The 21,009-nt window shown below is 36.7% G+C and overlaps 1 protein-coding gene across 2 annotated transcripts in view; it reads left to right on the plus strand.

Moving 5' to 3' along the window:
• Positions 1 to 21,009, plus strand: part of CTSC (cathepsin C) — a 42,123-nt gene that overhangs the window by 10,969 nt on the left and 10,145 nt on the right. The window contains exons 3-5 of one of the 2 annotated variants that reach the window (XM_049889584.1): positions 12,663 to 12,829; positions 15,759 to 15,914; positions 18,853 to 18,968. In XM_049889584.1, the coding sequence (XP_049745541.1) occupies positions 12,663 to 12,829; positions 15,759 to 15,914; positions 18,853 to 18,968 (439 nt within the window). Of the gene's footprint in view, positions 1 to 854; positions 5,971 to 12,662; positions 12,830 to 15,758; positions 15,915 to 18,852; positions 18,969 to 21,009 lie in introns of those variants that run through there. The other variant, XM_049889585.1, reaches the window with a different exon arrangement.

Here is a 21,009-nt window from a genome sequence, read left to right on the forward strand (position 1 = left end):
TATCAAAAATAAACAACTCAAAACATCATTTACAGATTGCTTTATGTGGTATAGTGGTTAAGGGCTCGGCTGCTAACCAGAAGGTCAGCGGTTTGAAACCACCAGTTGCTTTGAGGGGAGAAAGATGTGGCTGTCTGCTTTTGGTTGGCAACCAAGCTCTTAACCACTGTGCCACCAGGGCTCCACTGGTTGAATAAGTCATGTTAAATAGTTTTCTTTATTTCAGGACTTCTCAGAATCTATATTGTGTTTTGTGATGAATATCTTGGGAGGGAGGTGTGATAGGAAACTTTTTCCCGAAGTAAGTTCATTTTTTCCTACAAAAAAGTAAAGGTAATCTCAGAATGTAGTTTATGAAATTTTGTCCTAAACCTCTTCACTCTTCATCGTAATTAGGGAGATACCCCAGCCAGTAGAAAAGATAAACCCTAGTACTTGTTCTATATATGGGATAAATAGCCTAGTTCCGGAAAATAGGGATCTAAGGAGCACTAAGCCGACATTTGGAATTTGTGAGATGCACATGGTAATGTATTCAGGTTACTGGAGTTTAGCCTGGTTATTGAATGCATTTCAAAATAATTTTAGGTTTATACAGTAGAAGTTAATTTCCAGGATATCTGCATGTGCTTTGTAAGCATGTTGGCTGCGTGTGTAATACATGTTGCTTAAGCATTCAGCTTGAGAATGGCAGCTTTTTATGAATGTCTTAAATAGCGTTAAAAAAATACCAGCTTCTCAAATCAATGCTGGCTTTTTTTTTGCTGACAAGAATTTAATACGATTGAACGTTACTGATTAAGAGACAATATGATCCTTACTGGCTTGTAACCCTAATTTTTATTGTCTTGTAGTTGTTAAATAGAGCATCTATTGAGGGACTCTTTTAAAACTACAGCCAAGAACAGACTTTGTGGCTAAGAGGCCCAGCAACATGCAGCAACCAACCAACCTCTAGCAGCTAGCGGAGGCCTGTAGCTGCTACAGTCTCTTCTGCAGTCTTTATTTACAGGTAAACTGCACAGGAGCCCTGTGACCTACCTCCAAGGTAGCTGCCCTTCTGAACATTTCCTTGAAAAGCAGTAATCACCATTTTGGATGTGAACAAACAGAGACTACGCAGGAAAAAGAAAAAAAAATATGTATATCTGGAAGAAATGAAGTCTTAAGTGGCTAAAAGGAACAATATGCAACATGTTAAATGTTTTCTCTTTTGAATACTCTTGCACTGAAATGATTTTTCAGAATTAGTTAGCATTTGAGTTTTTTGTGTTTTGTTGTATTTATAGTGTAAGATAAACTGTCCCTTCCTGAGTGCCTTCTCTTTCTCTTATTACCTAGAGGAACCCCAGAATGTATGGTAGGGAGAAAATAGCTTGAGATGCACAAATGTAAGTTATTGGTGGAAGGATGGTCTTATGGAAGACACGTTCAAAGACTCTCTGATATGAGCCTGATTGCCGAAGGGTATTATTCTTCTGAAGGTAACAGGCCTACAATACCCCTGGCCATAAAGAAGGAATGGCTACTTTTCTTTTTCTTTTTGAGTAGGTGCCAAGCTTTGTGCTAAGAACTTGATGTACTTTGTTTTACTAAAATCCTATACATATTGCTAATTCCATTTTACAGATAGGGAAGATAAGTCTCAGACAGATGAGGCATTCTGCTAAAATTTGCAGGGCTTCTAATTGAAAAAAAAAAAAAACTAGGGTTAGCCCTTCAAGCTTAAGGTCTTCCTTGGAACTAAAGAGGAAAAGAAAATTCATTTCACAAAGAATTTGTGGCATTTAGGGTCACATCTGAGTAGATCTTTCTGGTGATTTCCAGTCTGTATGTGTCATGAATGTTAGTTTAATGGACTAGATAGAATATGTACTGCATTGGCTGCTGCTGACATCTTAAGAGAATTACTGGCGTGAAACTTCGGTTCCCTTACCTAAGCCTTCCAAGGCACTTTATTTTCTAAGCCAAAGTCTTTCATTCAAGAGAAAATTTACCTTTTCCTTTCCTTGATAGTTCCAAAAATTGAAAGCTTTGTAAACTTTGAATTAAGCACCCTGGGCAAATTGACCTCTCTTAATTACACTATTATTCAAATTGATTGCTGTCTTTTAGCTGTCTGCTAAACAGTGGGTTGATTTCCTCCTAACACCACTTCTGCTGTGCTCCCATGGGGTCTCCATGAGTTGGAATCAACTCTTAAGGAACTAATAACAATACCAGTTTTGGTAAGCCAAAAATGTGAGGCTACACCTAGCCTGTATTATCTGGGTGGACTTTTCTCCTGCATCCAGGCTCGAGTGGAGGAACCTTTTGCTGGAGACCCAAAAACCAAATCAAACCCGTTGCTATCGAGTCAATTCTGACTCATAGCAACCCTAAAGGACAGAGTAGAACTGCCCCACAGGGTTTCCAAGGAGCGCCTGGTGGATTCGAGATGCCAGCCTTTTGGTTAGCAGTCATAGCATTTAACCGCTACGCCTCTAGGGTTTCCTTTGCTAGAGAGCAGTCTGCAGTTGTTGCTTTATGGGTTCAGGAGACTTGTTACACCATCTGAAAAGTTGTGGTATGCTATTCTGGACGTATTGTAGCTCGCAAAGATAAATGTAATAGTACAGCCACACCCACCTCTGGAATCAGTAAATTCATCACTCAGGACCTACCTTGACCCCACCTCCTATGTGAAGCCCTCCCCAGCACTCTATGTTAGAGGAGGAAATGCCATTATCTTGGTTCTCATTAAAATTTGCAGACATCTTTACTTATTCTGTTGTTGTGAGATTATTTAATAGCATGTCTTCATCCTTTGGACTCAAAGTCCGTGCCTCTCCCTGTATACTCTCAGCACCTAGTGCATATAGAACATCGTAGGTCCTTGCAAAAAGAACCACACTTCTCTTGTCTTTTCACAGATATGCCAGGTTACAGAAAATTAATTTTATAGGGTTCTGTGAGCACAAATCAGGAATGCTGCTATACTTACATTTTTGGTTCTCTGCCCTAAAAATATTATCTAGTCACCTGCCTCCAGAGTTCTAAAAGAGTTGTATATTTTCAGGAGGTAAAATACTATCAAAGCAACAAGTGTGTATGAGAATATTTTTAACACGTAACTGAAATTCCCTTTATTGAAGTTATTTTGTTAAACTCCATGAGGGTTGAGGTCATATTTGTATTGACCATTTGATGCTGTATGTATAGCACAATACCTGACAAATAATGGACCTCAATAAATATTTGTAAATGAAAGAGAATGGAATAATACGTCATTGTGCTGTCATTGTTGTTTTACTGATCTGTTTCAGTAAGTAAATCACGGCCTTGATCTTTGTGTCCTTAGAGCCTATAGTCCGTCCTCAGGTATATTTGTTGAGTGACAGTAGAAAACAAATTAGACTTTTAAAATTTATTCTGTGTATTTATTTATGTTTTAATTTTTGTGTGAGTCTATAGAGGCCCAAGATCGGGCTCAAAGTTCAAAAAAAAAGTACTGGTGTAACTTTTAAAACTACTGAAAACTGAATTAGCTGTCCATCAAGGGAAGTAGTATTTCACGACTGCAGGGGTTCCCCAAAGCCTGGAGAACCAATGATTTGAACTAGCCTGGAATGAGGAAGGTTATGCCCCATCTCTTTTAGGTACAGTTAGGAACTCAAAAGCTAAAGTTTACTGTAGATGAACCCTAAGATTTCTTCAAATCCCACAACTTAAGAGTAGGTAATGAGTAAGTAAATACGGAACGAGCTAAGGGACTTGGACCACTTTGCTGAGTGATAAATTTCTGTTTTCCTAACTAACATTAGAACGTATGTTTTGGTTTAAATTGCTTTTAAGCACTGGGAATAAGTAAATTTTTGCCCCTGCATTTTCATTTGTAAATCTAGCTACAAATTCTTTCAATAAATGCTGAAAGCTATTTCATTGCAACCGCTGTAACAGGTTCCTGGCAGTTTTGCAATTCATTAAAATTCAACTTCTTAAAGAAAAGCTTCAGTTTAGTTAGTAGGCAGAAGACTAGAACTAATCCTTGGAACTGACATAGGTAGGTTTATCTCTCTAAGGAAATAGGTGATTCTCTGGGGAGGGTTTGGCAAAATATCAGTTTAGTAAAATTTGCACTGTTACATTTTGTTGCCATATAAGCACTTTTACTTACACTCCAGATCTGACAACAAATGGAGGTGGTTAATGTGTACTTTATGTAGTTATCTATAGTAAAAAAAAAAAAAAAAAAGGCAAAAAATTTAATAAACATTTTTTGTTTTTCTATATTGCTGTAGTATAATGTCTCCAGATATATAGTTCATCCTTGGCTATTCAGCTTTACGCAAGGTACTTTTTCTTGTAATGTTGAAATCATCTTGATGAATTAGAATTTAGTTTTACAAATTTTTTCATTCTGTATGCCACAATATATATGTACATTTTTAAAATTATATACATGCCCTATTATACTAATGTGCTCATTATAAAACATGTGAAGTAAAATTAAATGAGTCAATGAATAATAATGCATTTATTAATGGTACAAAAACATGTCTTATCAAAATTCATGTCATGGTATCATTTGAAAACAAAATAAAAATACTTCATTATCACATGATTTTGTTGTTAAAAGCAGTGTAACAGTCTGTTACCAATACGTGATTTTCACCCTTGTAAATTTTCAACGTTGAAAATAGGATTTTCTAACATGTTTTAAAATCTTTTAAATAAAGAATTTCAGTAGGTTTTGGCCCATTTTGTTGAAAGTGTGAAAGTGCCACAGCTTTACAAGAATTTAGAAAAATAACTAGCATCAGGGAAGGGACAATTGCATAGACAAGTTTTAACCAAAACTTTTGCCTTATTGGTGAGTAAGTTTGAAAAATGAGTATCACAGTGATGGAGATATTGCAAAACATGTTTTAAAAAACTTTACTTCTTAGCATAGCTGACTGAGCTCAGGCTAGGAATAGGGAAAGTGTAAACTTTGTCATTTCCGTATGTTTGCATCATCATTATCTGCCAAGTCCTGGCTTTTTTGCAGGGATTATTTTAAGCCACATTTTCATTCAGTGAGAGTTAGCTTAATTCAGATTAAATGCATTAGTTTAAACAGGCACATGGAAAAGGGAATAAGCTGTAATGAGGTTTCACCATCTCAGCTTCTTAGCCCACTGTACACAACAAGAGACCAGCTGACATTTGAACTGAGTGGGGACATGAGCAATGATTTCTATATTAATAATGGAAGTTGATTTTCTATTGCAAATAGAAATAGAAATTATACTATTTTCTTTCCAATGTTCCAATGAATCATCTTTTCATACCGTTTTGGGGAGCACTAGTTGGCAGAATAGGGCTCAGTGTCACCTGCACAGTTGAGTTTAGCACAGTTGAGTGTTAGAGTGTAAGTTCTTTGAAGATGTGGATGAAGTCTCAAATAGCTTTGTATCCCCTATGGTAACTGATGGTAATGTCTATATCATTTACTTGTTTAAGGTTTTGTAACTTAAAAACTCTGCAAACTTCAGTATCATCTTTATCCTTCATAGCAATCCAGTGAAGCAGGTATCATTCCTATTTTCAGGGGAGAAATTGAGACTCATTAGTTAATGACCTGCTCAAGAGTACATAAATAAGTGGCAGAACTGGGATTTTAAAGGCCAAAGTCGTTTTTATTAAACTGCATCTATCTTAGCCAGTGTGTTAAATGGAACTGATATTCAAATATGCGCTAAATATTTTATTAATCAGAGAGACTACCACACAAGGTTTAATTGATTTTATCTCCCCTCAGAGCAAAAAGAGAGAGATCCAGGAAAAATAACTTAAGAGGTTATCCCAACCAATTCTCTTTTGTAACTGGTACTAAAAAACTAAAAAAAAAAAAAACTAGGTAGGTATAATTAAATAGTTGATAAAATGAATCAGAAATTGAAGAATGGGAATTTTGAGAATGTCTGGCAACTTATGGTAACTTTGAAATAGCATGCCAGTAGTAATTTAATCCCAGTAGTTTTCTAAACTTAAGTACTAGGCTTTGTCAGTTCCTCAAATTTTATGAAATTATCTATTTGTTGCAATAAAAATTGGCATACCTGAATGGAAACTTAAATTATACCATCTGTGCAAGACAGTCTTTAGAGACTGGTGTTTACATAAATGAAAACTCTTGGAATAATTTTTTTGACTACATTTTAAACTGGATAGCCTGTTGCCATTGAGTTGATTCCTACTCATAGGGATCCTATAGGAGAGAGTAGAACTGCTCCATAGAATTTCCAAGGAGTGTCCGGTGGATTCAAACTGCTAACCTTTTGGTTAGCAGCTGAACTTAGTATAGCCAAAACTTCAGCCTACTTGGTGATAATGTCCAAATCACATAGCAAATGTTTCTCACGGTAGCAAGAATAAAGGCAGATACTCTGAGGATATTTAAACCAGAAAAGTAAGTGAGACACAGTGTATGATCCTCTCAAGTCAATGTAGCGAGTACTTGGCTTCTGGACTGGTAAACGCCTCTTTTTTATGAAGTTATAGCTGTCTTGCACAATGGTATTATAGCCCTGCCCTACCTCTTATAAGATAATTTCAGGTTCTACGTAAAACCAAATTATTTAAAATGGTGAAAACTATAGAATAATTCAAAATAAATTTTTGAAACAGAAAATAATTTCATGTGTCAGAAATGATAAATTGATAGCTTCCTTAGTACATTTATAGGGCTTGAGCTAAAACAAGATTGTAGATTTTTAAGATTATCCTAAGTGTATAAATAAGGAGTGTGTCTGAATTAAGACTTTTTCATTTGGCTTTATAGATATTAAGTAAGAAAAGCACAGATGTAAGGAAATATAGAACTAGGAAGCTTGAAGAGAACTTTTGGAACTTCTAGAGAAATTTACAGATAGGGAAAATGACATTTGGATAGGAAAATTGACATTTCTGAAGTAATATATGATTCAGGAGAGAATTTGGGTTTCTGTAATGTCTTGGCTCCATGAAAGACCTGGTGGTCTGCTTCTGTAAAGATTACAACCTAGAAAACCTCTACTCTGTCCCATGGGGTTTATATGAGTCAGAATCAACTGAACAATACCTAACATGAATAACAATGTCTTGGTGGCACCACACTTGTACTGAGTATAAAGTTTTTATGTTTTCTCAATTTCTTTTATCAGTGGAACAGGACTTGGCATTTGTAGTTCTTTCTCTCTTATAGGGGATTATGGCCTCCTGTGTTAATTATTATTCATTCATTTTATTCACTCATTCAATAATGGATTCCTTCCTAGTGCCAGACACTTTCCTAGGCACTGAGTAGACAAAAATTCCTCTTCTCATGATGCTTATTTTCTTGCTGAAAGAACAGCCTGATAGGTTGTTGTAAAATTAAATGGGTTGATATATGTAAAACAGCCTATGAGGTAAGCACTGTAATCATCATTCCTATTTTGTAGATGAGAAAACTGAAAGTACAGAGAGGATAAATAACTTGCTCAGGATCACACAGCCAGCAAGTGGTAGAGTTGGGATTCAGTCTAGGCACTCCAAGTTCGGGACTATGTTCTTTACTTTTTACTTTACATCAAAAACCCTTAGCAACAAGTAGACACAGACTACATGGGCAGCTCCTGTATGGAAGTGAAATGAGAAGGCAGAGGGCGATAAGAGCTGGTTGAATGGACACAGGAAATACAGGGTAGGGAGAGGAAGTGTGCTCTCACATGGTAGGGAGAGCAACTAGGGTCACATAATAATGTGTGTGTAAGATTTTGTATGAGAAACTGACTTGAATTGTAAACGTTCACTGAAAACACACACACAAAACACCCTTATCAAGAGTGGTGGAAAGACTCAAACAGCCAAGGTAAGGTAGGTTTCTAACCAGTGGGATGATGGCTGTTAGGGCTGCTAGAAACTTTAGACAGCCCTTAAAGGGCTTGGGTGACAATTTGGAACCAACTCATGAGTGTCAGTTAATCTTCTTGAATTTATCTTTTTACCGGATTTGTTGTGTGGTGCCATCGAGTTGATTTCGACTATATCCACCCCTTGCGACGGAGTAGAACTGCCCCGTAGGGTTTTCTGGGCTGTAATCTTTATGGCAGCAGATTGATCATCAGGTCTTTCTCACTTGGAGTCACCGGGTGGGTGGAACCACCAACCTTTTAGTTAGCAGCCAAGCAATTAACCAATGGCACCACCAGGGCTTCTTGTAAAGGATACGGTGGATAAGCAATGACCTTTGTAACCTATAAACCCATATTTGAATCCTCTCTCTTCCATTTAAGTTTGCAGTGCCATCATTTCTTTATGGGAAGAATAATTCCTATTACCCCAAGGGTTATTTTGAGGCTCAAATAATATATGTGGAAGCCCTTTGCAAATTGGTGTTTAAGCATTTCCTGCATAGTTTTTGGGTATCTCCCCTAAGTACACTGTTGAGCAATTGACCTATATGCTTACCTTTCTAGTTCTTTGTGAGGAAGGCAGAGTATATTAGGAAGTGGTGTGCGGTATTGGAAAGAATGCTTGGTTCTAGGAGTCTCTGGTTATAAATTCAAGTACTGCTACCTCCTTTACGGAGCCCTGATGGTGGTTAAGCACTTGGCTGTTAACCAAAAGATTGGTGATTTGAACCTACCAGCTGCCCCTTGAGAGAAAAGACCTTGTGATCTGCTCCCATAAAGATTTTAACCCAGGAAACCCTATGGGGCAGTTCCTCTCTGTCATATAGGGTCACCTCAGTGCGATCAACAACCATCACTGCCTCCTTTAGGCTTCTTTTTCTTTCCCTCCCCTCAGGACGTATTACCTCTATGTTCTTTTGAACCTCTAAGCTTAATTTATGGTTAACTCGTAAATGTTTTTAAGTTTAGAGTGATAGGTAAGTGGAAGGTCCTGATTCTATCATATCGACAGTGAATATAGAATCCGTGAACAAATATGCATGACAAAGAACTGTGGGGAAATCAGTTATGTTCCAGTGATATTTTTCCTTGTCCACTGAAAATAACAGGTCATCCACCCCCTTAGAGGGGAAGTTCACTTAGAGTTAGGCATCATGCTTGTAACTATGACTAAGTTGTGCCGACTGAGTAAGCAAAACCATGCTGAGGAGAAACATGGGGCCCATTTTTTTCTAACTAGAATGCCCCTAACTCGTTGGGAAAGTCAGTTCAGCTGTGATACAGATTTCTGCTTCGATGGGGAAGTTTTCTTGGCTTCTCCAAGTATGGCTAGCTTGCTGAACCACGTTGCAATGAGTTATTTACACATTTATTTCATTGAATTCTAATTTTTTAAAGGCTGTGGCCACATTAACACTTGTGTGCCTGCATGGCTAGCGCCTTGCACAATGCATGGGAACTACTATGTGATTAGAATATATTTGACAAATAAATGAAAGAGCTTTGCAAAATACAAAACATGTTATTTAAATAATGATTTTTTAAGGAGGTAGTTATCATGATCCCAGAGTGACCAAAATTAACAGACTCTAGCAGCACCTGCACTGTCCCTTATAGATCAGTCCCTCTTACAGGACTCTGTAGTGTAAGTCTCATTCTTAGCAAATAAGTTTATTTAAAAAGTTAATGTCATGAAGTTAAATAACAATCCTTATTTTATAAGTAACCCCCCCAAAAAATCCATCCAGATTTCCATTTCATTTTTTATTTTCATTAAAAAAAAATTGTATTTCATAAAAATGTTATAAATTTGCATACAAAGTAAGTAGTATTTTGTAGTTTTCCTTGTAACCCTGTTACAGGTTTTTTCCTTTTATTGTGCTGTAGCCTGGGTGAGAAAACTTTTTCTTAAAGGGCTGGATAGGAAATATTTTAGGCTTTGTGGTTCTTACTCTTCTATCACAACTACTTACCTCTTCTCTTGTAGTGTGAAAGCAGCCCTAGAAGTATGTAAACATGGGCGTAGCTGTGCTGCAGTAAAACTGTATTAACAAAATGGGGTGCCTTGCTCAGACTCGATTTGCCAACCTCTCTTCTTTGAAACTCATATTTATCATTTAAAATGTTATATAATATTCCATCATATTAATGTAATTTATTTATTCAATCCTGTCTTTGGACATTTAGGATATTCTTTGTTCTTGTTTTTTAACTTTTCTGTTTTTCTATAGTGAACATCTTCCCATATATAGCATTTTTGGGGGTTTATTTTTTTTTATATATATGTGATGATTTATATGAGGTAGGTTTTAAGAACTCTAAAAACACTGTCAGACTGCTTTCTAAATAAGCAGGAGAGAGGTCTTAGCAGCATGTGATGGGAGAAGTGAAGATCCAGTGCCAATGAGAAACACTTCAACTCTAAGATGTTTAGTTTGGAACCAACCATATGAGGTAACCGATATTTGACTGTTTTGATCAACAAAAATGTAATTTTACATGGTTCAACATAATAGAAATAATTTTCATGAACATTTTCACCCAGCATACCTTGACATTATAGCTCAATGTCATAGGCCTTTATTTCAGTGTTCCTAGTCCTGAGTTGGGGCTTTTAGCAGAGACTTGAGGAACGATGAACCGAATTCCCTCTGGTGGGTGTATTCTTACCCAGAGGTGGGTAGATGGGCTTCAAAACGTCTTGAAACATCAAAAACAAGCAAGATGTACAAATGAGCAGCCTACAGTAACTTACCCCAGGCCATATCACTTAGTGAGTGGTGAATCTCAGCATTCAAATTCAGCTCTTTTGGATTCTAAGGGTATCCGTTTTTAACTGTCCCCCCAAATGTGAGTTTAATTCAGAGTAAGTCAGCTTCAATAAGGTAATTATACATTTAAGTGTCATTTAACCCACATATTCTTTTAACCTACGGGTTAGCAAACTTACAGGCCTGTTTTTGTAAGTACAGTTTTATTGGCACACTTTCTTGCCCATTCATTTATGAATTCCCTGTGGCTGCTTTTGCGTTACAGTGATAGAAGCCTTATAGCCTGCAAGCCTAGAATATATCTGACCCTTTAAAAAGAAGGTTCTGAACTTTTACAAACAGAATTTAGTATCAATTAGATTAGATAAAGCAGCCCTGCTGGCACAAATGGTTAAGCACTAGGCTGCTAACCCAAAGGGGGGCAGTTTGAACCCATTTTTTTAGTGGCTCTGCAGGAGAAAGACCTGGCAGTCGTCCTCTGTAAAGATGACAGCAGTAAACCCATTGCCACCTGGGGTTGCTAAGAGTCAAAGTGGACTCCAGGTTACCTAACAACAACAGATTAGCTAAGAGGTCAGCTAATCATAGCCCACCTGCCACAACTAACCTGCTGCCTATTAATTGAAGTTTTGTAAATGAAAGTTTCACTGCAGCAGCTAACAGCCTTGCTCATTTGTCTGTGTATTGCCTTTGTCTGCTTTTGTGCTACAAAGGCAGAGTTGAGTTTGTGGGAGTGAGACAGAGACCATGTGGCCTGCAAACCCTAAAATATTTACTCTCTGATCCTTTACAGAAAAAGTTTGCTGACCCCAGCATTATTTTATGGAATCTCAGAATGTTGACACCTTGGAGGGCATGTTGCCACTCTCCTTATTTTACAGATGAGAAAACTGAGGCCTATTAAAGTCGTGCCCAAAGTCCCACAAATAGTTTGTTCCACAAAATTAAATCAGTGTCTGAAAACTGTCTGTGCCCAACTCTTTCCTCCTAGAAGTTCAGTGTGACCTTTTTCCTCTCTGCCTCCCACACTCTGTCTGGGTTATGTGACTCTCCTCCATGAGGAAATGGTGTAACATGAGTGCTGTTAGGCTCTGGAGCCAAAGCCTCTGGGTTCAAGTCTCAGCTCTGTCACTTTATAGTTATGTTTCCATATTAATGTTGAAATAAGACAAAGTCCCATATTAGTGAAAGAAAGTGGAGAGAATATTTGGTAATCGGGCTATGTGAGCCCCCCTCATAATCAGAAGTAAGTGTTTTGTTTAGTTATATGGAACATTCGCATAATTTGCTCTTGTGTCTTACTGATGGGGATTTTCTGTGAATGGCGAAATCGAGTCTGATAGACTGAGTTTGAACTAATAGCTCTGCTACCTGAGTTTAAAAAAAGACAAAGGTCTTGTCCAGTTGTATCCAGTTGACTGCAGCTCATGGTGCAAATGGTTAATGTGCTTGGCTGCTACCTGAAAGGTTGGAAGTTTGAGTCCATCCTAAGCTGCCTAGGAAGAAAGGCCTAGCAATCTAGTTTTAAAAAAATCAGCCATTGAAAACCCTATGCAGCACAGTTCTACAGTGACATACATGGGTCGACAGGAGTTGCTACCTTTGGTAGAAACTACCTATCCTCTTTCAGCTAAGCCCTGCTTCCTCATTTGTAAATGTATTTAGTGATGCCTGCCTCTTCATAGGCTTATTGTGAGGGTTAAATAAGATAATGTATAAAATGTCGGTAATGCGGCAAATGCTCTGAAAGTACTAGTTTCCTTCCTTGCCTTTTATTCCCAGAATTGTTTTGCCATGTACATTCCTCTTCCCTTTCTAGAATAATTATCAAAATGTAGCCTCCCAGAGTGAAGTGTTTGTTTGGACTGGCAGAGGCAGGTCGCTAAGGGAAAACTATAAGGGGACGTTTTTACCTTGAGTAAAAGCCAGGAAGGTGGACCTGAGAGTTGGACGATGATTTTATTTGGCCTTTCCTTCCTTTATTTGATTGCAGTACAAACAAGAGGGCAGCAGGGTTACCAGCTATTGCCACGAGACGATGCCAGGGTGGGTGCATGATGTGCTGGGCCGGAACTGGGCTTGTTTCACCGGAAGGAAGGTGGGAGCTACCTCTGAGTATATGAGTGTAAATGCCGCACACCTTGAGAATCTTCAAGAAATGTGAGTTGTCACAAGCGAAAGTTTTGTTTTACTGTGTATGTGTGTTAAGTCTTAGAGATTTTTATTTTGATTATGATATGTGTTTTGCTTCAAAACATGCAAAACTTAACTGGAAAAAGTATGTTGACTGATAAAATTGAGAGAACACTTTTTTAATCCAAAGCAATTTAAGAATAACAGAGCAATGATGGTTTTTTCAAAAAATGTGTATAAAGAATCACAGAATTGCAGTGACTAATGAAGAAAAATCATCAGTTTCCACGTAATAACATCTTGCATAACACTTGTAGATACAAGTAGATATTGCAACCCCCTGCCTTAGAGTTGATGCCAACACACAGTGATGCTGTAGGATGGAGTAGAACTGCCCCATAGAGTTTCCTAGGCTGTGAGTCTTTAAGGAAGCAGAGGACCACATCTTTCTCCCGAGGAGCAGCTGGTGGGTTCAAACCTCTAACTTGTCCATTACCAGCCAAGTGCTTTAACCACTGCGCCACCAGAGCTCCATGTTGCAACAAGCATAGGCAATACTAATTGAACATAAATTTTCAACAAGGCAATAAGTACAAATTAAAATTCTTAGTCAAAATTTTTGGTTTTTCTTTTTGTTGTTGTTAAGTTAGCTCTACTTTAACTTTGAACCACACAAACGAGATTTCAGGTTTTGTTCGTCTTGGAAGGAAAAGATAAAAAAAGTAATTTTGGTAGTGGGTAGTAACCTTCCTGTTTTAGTTAGCTTGAAATCCACTAAAAGTGTACGTGAGTCAGTCATCCCAAACCAGACAGCATTGGCACGATAGACTGGGCAGCAGAGAGGTAGGGGAGATGAGGTCAAAGAGGATGAACGGTAATTATCTGGGAAAAGACTGACCAAGATCTAAAATAATCCTTCCCCTCCATTTTTAATTTCGTTTAAAAATTACTTTCTTTGGCTTGACCCTTGAGCAACACATTTCCTACCTAGTCGTTCACTTTTCACCCCATCGTTTAGGATATATACTATGTATACTATACTATCGTACTGTATTTGATATTTCACACATTTTTTCATTTAGAAGCTACTAACTGAAGTGCTCAGAGTATGCTGCCTCATCTATAAAATGAGCATTTAAGATTAAATTATCTTCAAGATCTTTTTCAGCCCTTAATAAACTGTTGTTCCATAGTAAAGTATCTTATTTTGAATCCCCTTGGATCTGTTAAAAATAATAGTGTTAAAGACCTATGCTGGTATTTGTCATTATTGTAAAGCATGTGATGTTTTCCAGATGTTACAATAAAGCAATTAGGGCTAGTTACAGATGCTTCTCAAATTCAGTCAATAAAATAGTGATTCTCATCAGTGGAAAATATTGCAAGATAAACATGATATAAAATTTGCTCTCGTTTTTGTTGCGTTAGTGTAGTTACAAGTATAATTAGATGGTTTTATAGTCTATTTAATAAAGGTACCTCTCTGGTTTCACATTTTTCAGCAAGTGGGAAAGAACTTTGATAAAAAACAGTATCAACGCGGTTGCCTATTTTTCTTATTTTCAGTGCTCCCAGGTTCTTTGACATATCAAAATACTCTCTTTACAAACATCTGAAGTAAAAAAAGAGAAAGAACACAATATATACTGCAGTGTTACTCAGATTAGGTATGTTATGCTTTGCATAACTTAATGGAACTCTTGGATAATGAGACAAAGTGAAAACAAACTACAGAATCTTTTATAATTGGAATACGGTGAGTTCCTAGCACCTGGCACATAGGTGTGATACATGTTTGAATTAGGCGAATTAATCAACTCCCTCAAACATGTAGGTGCTGTACATATTTCAACTAAGTGAATAACCAGCTCACTCAATTTTTTGCTTTGTAAACATGCTCTTTGTATGTTTTATTTATTTACATCTGTATTTGAGCATTTGGTATCAGGTAAACCAGTGGTTCTCAGACTTTTAACCGATGACGTAAATCACCTGGGGATCTTGTTAAAAGGCAGATACCGATTAAGGTGGTCAGTGCTGGGTACTTAGAACCTGCACTTCTATGTTACTCATAGATGTTACTCATCCAGGAACCAAAATTTGAGTAACTAGAATATAAACCAAACATCTACATGGAAATTTTTTTTTTTTTGCATCTTTTAGTTACAATGCTTGCTATGTTATATATGTTATGTTACATATGTTATGTTATGTTATGGAAGCCCTGGTGGTGTAGTGGTTAAATGCTATGGCCGCTAACCAGAAAGTCAGCGGTTTGAATCCACCAGGTGCTCCTTGGAAACTCTATGGAGCAGTTCTAGTGGCTATGAGTTGCAGTCAACTCGACGGCAATGGGCTTGGTTTGGTTTTAGTTTATGTTATATATAAATTGTATACAGTTTATGCTGTCCTTTTTTATTTTTTCTTATTACAAAAGTTATAAAGGTACATTGTAGAACCTTTAGGGGGGAAAAAATAGTGGTCCCATGTCACCACTCAGTGATAAACCATGGTTAGAATTTTTAAAATGTATTCATAATGTAAATATATATTTTTCTAAAAATTTGTTAATTCTTTATAAACATTTTTTATTTCCTGCTTTTTATTTAATATAGTATGAACTCTCTTCCACATTGCTAAATACTCTTCTAGACATTTTATTGAATAGATTACAATCTAAAGTACTATTAGTTACAAATCAGTCCCTTATTTTTAAACATTATTGAGATTATAATCTACCACTAGTATAAAAAGTGCTTCATGGATGGAATGACCTTATACTTGAACTTTTCATAGGAGACAAATTTTAAGTTTTTCTTAATATAGGCTACTATGTTGTCTTCTTAAAAGATTATACCACTTCCAGATTAGGCACTGAGTGTAAGAGTGCCTGTTTTAATGGGGTCTGTTTACATCAGTAGGAATATATCTGCAAGTATCTTACTTTTGTTGACAGGTATTCTAATAGGCTTTACAAATATGACCTCAACTTTGTGAAAGCTATCAATTCCATTCAAAAATCCTGGACTGCAACCACATACATGGAATATGAGACTCTTAGCCTGAGAGACATGATTAGGAGAGCTGGTGGCCACAGCCAGAGAATCCCAAGGTAATAAAGAACATCTCTTTATCACTAATAAAAATATTCCTGTTAAACCCTGTCTTCCCTCCCAGCAGCCTTCTCTGTGTTGCCTTCCATTTTATTGGTTGTCCCACTTAAAACTTTTTATGTTATCTTATTTAACCCACCTTCTCATTTTCCTACTCATACTTTGTCTATTGCTCTCCAAACCCTACGTATGGGTTTTCCTTTCACAGTATCTGTCACTTCCATTACTGCCTTCCCATTTTCTACAGTCTGGCATAGGGCTTTCTCATCTATCCTGGATTGTGGATTGGTCTCCTGCCTCCTATGTCTTCGGTCCTCTCTGGCGTCTTCCCCACCTTATCCATTCAGTGCGCTACTGCCAATTTCATCTTCCTATGTTACTTCCTATGTCTATATCTAAACTTACCTAAGTTTGACCGTAAATGTATTTACTATCTTGAGCTTGATTTATTTTCAAACAATATGACACATATTACCTAACACTTTTCTTTCATTTTAATTTTGGTCACTACTTTGTGCTACTTATTTGCCTTGAATACTCATCCCCTTCCCCACAGTAAATGTCAAAGTTGCCACCTGTAAATATCCCCAAATACCCTCTATTCTTTAAGGTCCAGCAAAAAAAAAAACAAAAAAATTTTTTTTTTCCCCAATCTACCTCTAATACCCTCAGCCAGAAGAGGTGTTTTCCATCTTTAACTTACACACTCCATGCTGTTTCTTACTTTGGGAAATTATGTCATCATATTTTGAGTTTGTGTAGTCTGAAATTTGGTAGGTTTTTTAATTCCCTCAAAAGTATAAGTGGATCTAGCAAAGAGTATGTCGTCAAGTAACTGGACAGGGATATTCCTGTGATGTCATACCTTGCTGGAGAAGAAACTGATAATATGACTGAAGACTAGGGAACTAAGAGCCAATAGGGAGCTACTGAGAGCCCATAAATTGTGTAAGTAGGTTATTTTCCCTTAGTACATTGAAACATTTTCAGAGAATACCATGATTAATTCTCCTGTATCTGTAGAATCCTAAGTTCAAATTTTGTTGCTTGAAAAGATCACCAGTCAATTATTTAACTAGCTAAAATGTATCCCTAATGCTTTTTCATCTGCTGACTAATAATCTGAATCCTACAATGTTTTTTAACTGTGAGACTGTATGTTTTTTTCCTATGTTTTAGGGAAAAATTAATTGATATTTCTATAGGAATGTGCTGTCTATTCTTTATAGTTGTCAGTGTTGTGATTGCTACTCTTTTTTATTTTTCATTAATTTTTTCTTCCCTATGAGATTATTAACATCAATATAAAATGTGCTATTATTTCTCTCAGTAAAGATACCTTTCTCGAACCTACTTTCCACCAGTTATCACAAAATTTCTTAGCTCACTTTATTATAGAGCTACTACCAGGAAAACTTATCTACACTTTCTGTATTTGATTCTTTTGCTCCACGTTTTATTAAATGCACTCTTGCTGCTCTATTCTTTTTTTTCTGGTTTTCCAAACAGTGTTTCTTTCTTTCTTTTTAATTGTGCTTTAGGTGAAAGTTTACAGCTCAAGTTAATTTCTCATACAAAAATCTACACACATATTATTTTGTGACATTAGTTGCAATCCCTGCGATGTGACAGCACACCCCTCCCCTTTCCACTCCGGGTTCCTTGCCTTCTCATCCTGCCTCAGTACAGGAGCTGCCCATATGGTCTCATGTATCTGATTGAACTAAGAAGCACACTTCTCAAGTGTACTGTCGAGTGAGTCAATTTTCCTCTCTTTGTTTTATTCACTTGCATTTTGTCATAGCATTAGCTTGTGTCATCTTTCAGAGAAGTGTATGAGAGAGAGGGAACTACTTGGGAATAGTCTCAGAGGGGATGAAGAAGTCCAGAAAGAATCTTTGCCAGTGACTAAATTGGAACATGGTAAAAAACCAACTGTAAATTGGAACTTGGTAAAAACCAACTGAAAAAAAAAAAAAAAACTGAGTAACCACTAAAAAGTGTGGTATGATGATGAGAAGTTGCATAAGAAATGCAAGTAATTCACAGTGGCAGAAAAATTAATTTTTTACCCTAACAAAAGCATTGAGGGACCATAGAGAGAGGAAGTGAGTTTTTATTGGGGGTTAGGAGATGGGGCCTGATATGTGAGTAGTCTGTAAAATTAGAAGTTAGGGAAGTACTCTAATGGGAAGACTCTAAGGAGCATTAGCACAAAAATTTGGAACACAGCATTTGATGGGCTCTGGGAAACTCCAAGAAGTTTAATGAGTATAGAGCTAAAGTGTTTCAAATTTTCTTTTGTTTAATCTCTAATATAGGGAAGCTTATAGAATACAAATTTTCTTATTTCCAGAAAATGTCTAGCCATTCATAGGCCCAGCCAACTTTCCTCTGTGTACCTTATTTTCTGATCACATCATATGAAGTGTAGTTCTGTAATGATGAAACAGTTTTATCTATTGTTTGTGGAGCTAGTTTGCTGACTTCTTACTTAGATCTTTTATTTCTGTGCCTACTTGACTTCTTTTCCAACCATTCCACTGCTGCCAACAACAATCAGCTATGAGTCAAACATTGGCAATTCCTCCATTTCTGGGTACCCTTTGTATGCCACTCTCAACTTCACATGTCTCCTTTCTTGGTCAGAATATATCAAAAGTGAGTATGTGAGTGCAGCTATGCCCAAATAGCATAGTGATATACAAAACCAGTGACATTACATAGGGGAAAAGGACTATTTCCTGAAAAGGAAGTGGGTAATAAAAGCAGTTCAGACAACTTAGCTAAAGACACATTGAAACACTCCTGAGATAAGTGCTCTTTAGGTCTGAATCTAGATTCTAGCCAGTGGTTAAAATCATGGAATTAGAGGTTAAGAAATCATCCTCAAAGGAAAGACTGTGCATTGATATCAAACCTATACTTCCATCCTAGGCCCAAACCGGCACCACTGACTGCTGAGATACAACAAGAGATTTTACATTTGCCAGCATCTTGGGACTGGAGAAATGTTCATGGTATCAACTTTGTTAGCCCGGTTCGAAACCAAGGTAAAAATTTCTTTTTTCCTTTTTTGTTAATTCATTCTGAAATATTTATTGAGCTTTTCTTATGTATCAGGCTCCTGGATGGATTCTTGGGATAAAGAGATGAAATGGGCATGATCCACTTTAGTAGAGGAATGGAAAATATAATATGGCCATGAATCACCACTTCTTCCTGTTGTATCCATGGCAGACTTTGGTAATAGATAATCTTGATAATTGAGCTCAGCATTTCCTAAGAATCCTTCTCAGTATATGATCCGGTTAGCTAGAGTCAATAAGCAGAGTGGACATGTAAGACAAACTAGTTTTTCCCTTCTAGTAGGAGTGACTCATGTGAAAACCAAGAATCTCATCCAGTGATTCGTGCTATAATAAATATAAGTGCTGTATACTATTTTAAATATGAATCTAAGGAGATTTTAGCTAGGAATAACTCCCATGACTTGAATTATAAAATTGATCTTACTTCTGCAAGTGGTTTCTGCAGTCTTCCTTTCTGTCTACTCTGTGTCCCTATCTCCATTATTTAGTCTCTAACTACTGCATAAGTCCAGAAAATAGGTCCTTAAATTTTTTTCTTACAGTTTTTAACTGTGTGAGAACCTTTCAGTTTATGCCAGAGTATGGTATTTGATGCTAAATATTAACCTAGCTTCTGATTAGAATCATGGGGGCGGAATCCAGGTTTGTCAAAAGGTCCATCTTAATTGCATTTTATCAGTTATTTTCAGAAATTTGAAAACCGTATGAGTTGATTTATTAAGTCTTCCTCTAATTGCTCTTGACAGCAAATTATGCTCTTAAGCTAAGTTTTAGCCAACAATGACTTGGAAAATCATTTATGCAATACTATAGTTTATAACGTCTAAGCTCGTTTTGAAAATAATTATAGTACGCTTGACTGATTTGTTACTATAAAATAGGTGTAGTAATTGCTACCTGGAAACATTCTGATTAGTGTCTCCTTCCTTAGAGGGCTATAGGTTAATAACATCCAGAGATAAATTTGTTCTCCTTGTTTTCCTAAAAATTCAGTAATAACCAGCCTCTCCCACTTCTCAACATTGAATTCTTATAGAGCGTTCTGAATGCGCAGCACTTTGACAAAGCAAGATGTCAGCAAGCTTTGTATCAGTCTTCTGACACCAGGGGTCTCAGCTCTAGTCACGGCATCAGTAGTTGTGAAATCTGCAGCTTTGAGAAGTGCGAAACCTAAGATCCTTGCCTTCCTTCTCTTTTGTGAAGAGAGGATTAAAATTTACTCAGTCATCAGACATTCTCTGCCTATTTGTGAGGATTAAGTAAATAATGCATTTCAAATGTTGAGCACAGGGTCTAGCAAATGGTTCGCCCTCAATAATGTGAGCTATACTATTTTATTGTTGCTTTAGTTGTTATTATAGAATACCTAATGTGTGGAAATTTTTTTTTTTTTAATTACAGAGACTATTAAGAACTTGTCCTAGATATTTATAGTTTAATAAGGTATGCAAGCAAAAAACTAAAGAACAGTATGATAACTGATTTAATAAAGTGTTTTTAGGGAGCATGGGAGAAAATAGAAAAGTTTAGCTGCACTCACTTCTTGAAAGATATGATTAACTAGTAATATATGAGACAATAATTGAAGAAAAGGAAATTAGAACTACTAAATTAGCATTGGTTTCTGGTAGTCTGGGTAAAAGCTGTTGTTGTCTGCAATGTTCTCTATTCTTGGAGTGTTAGTAAGTAAGGTTTGTACAGGTGTAGACAGTTTAAAAGCAGAGAGCACTGATGGATTAATTGCTTTTAAATTGACCCTTCATCTTTAGTATCTTGTCAGATAGTTGAGAAAATAATGCAGTTAAAGGTTCCTCTTTTGACTTCCTTTTGGTTTTCTGTACTTTAGGTGGGAAACAACTAATCATTTTCTCTTCCTGTTAACAGGGCTGTTTGGAAATTTCCACTAACTTTAGGAATGCCAGTGTGGTATGTAGCTCAGAATTCAAAATTAACCTCAGTTAAGGGAATTCACAACTTTTCTATTTTCAGAGAGCAAATCAAT

Source organism: Elephas maximus, chromosome 7, assembly GCF_024166365.1.
Source record: "Elephas maximus indicus isolate mEleMax1 chromosome 7, mEleMax1 primary haplotype, whole genome shotgun sequence".
Lineage (NCBI taxonomy): Eukaryota > Metazoa > Chordata > Mammalia > Proboscidea > Elephantidae > Elephas > Elephas maximus.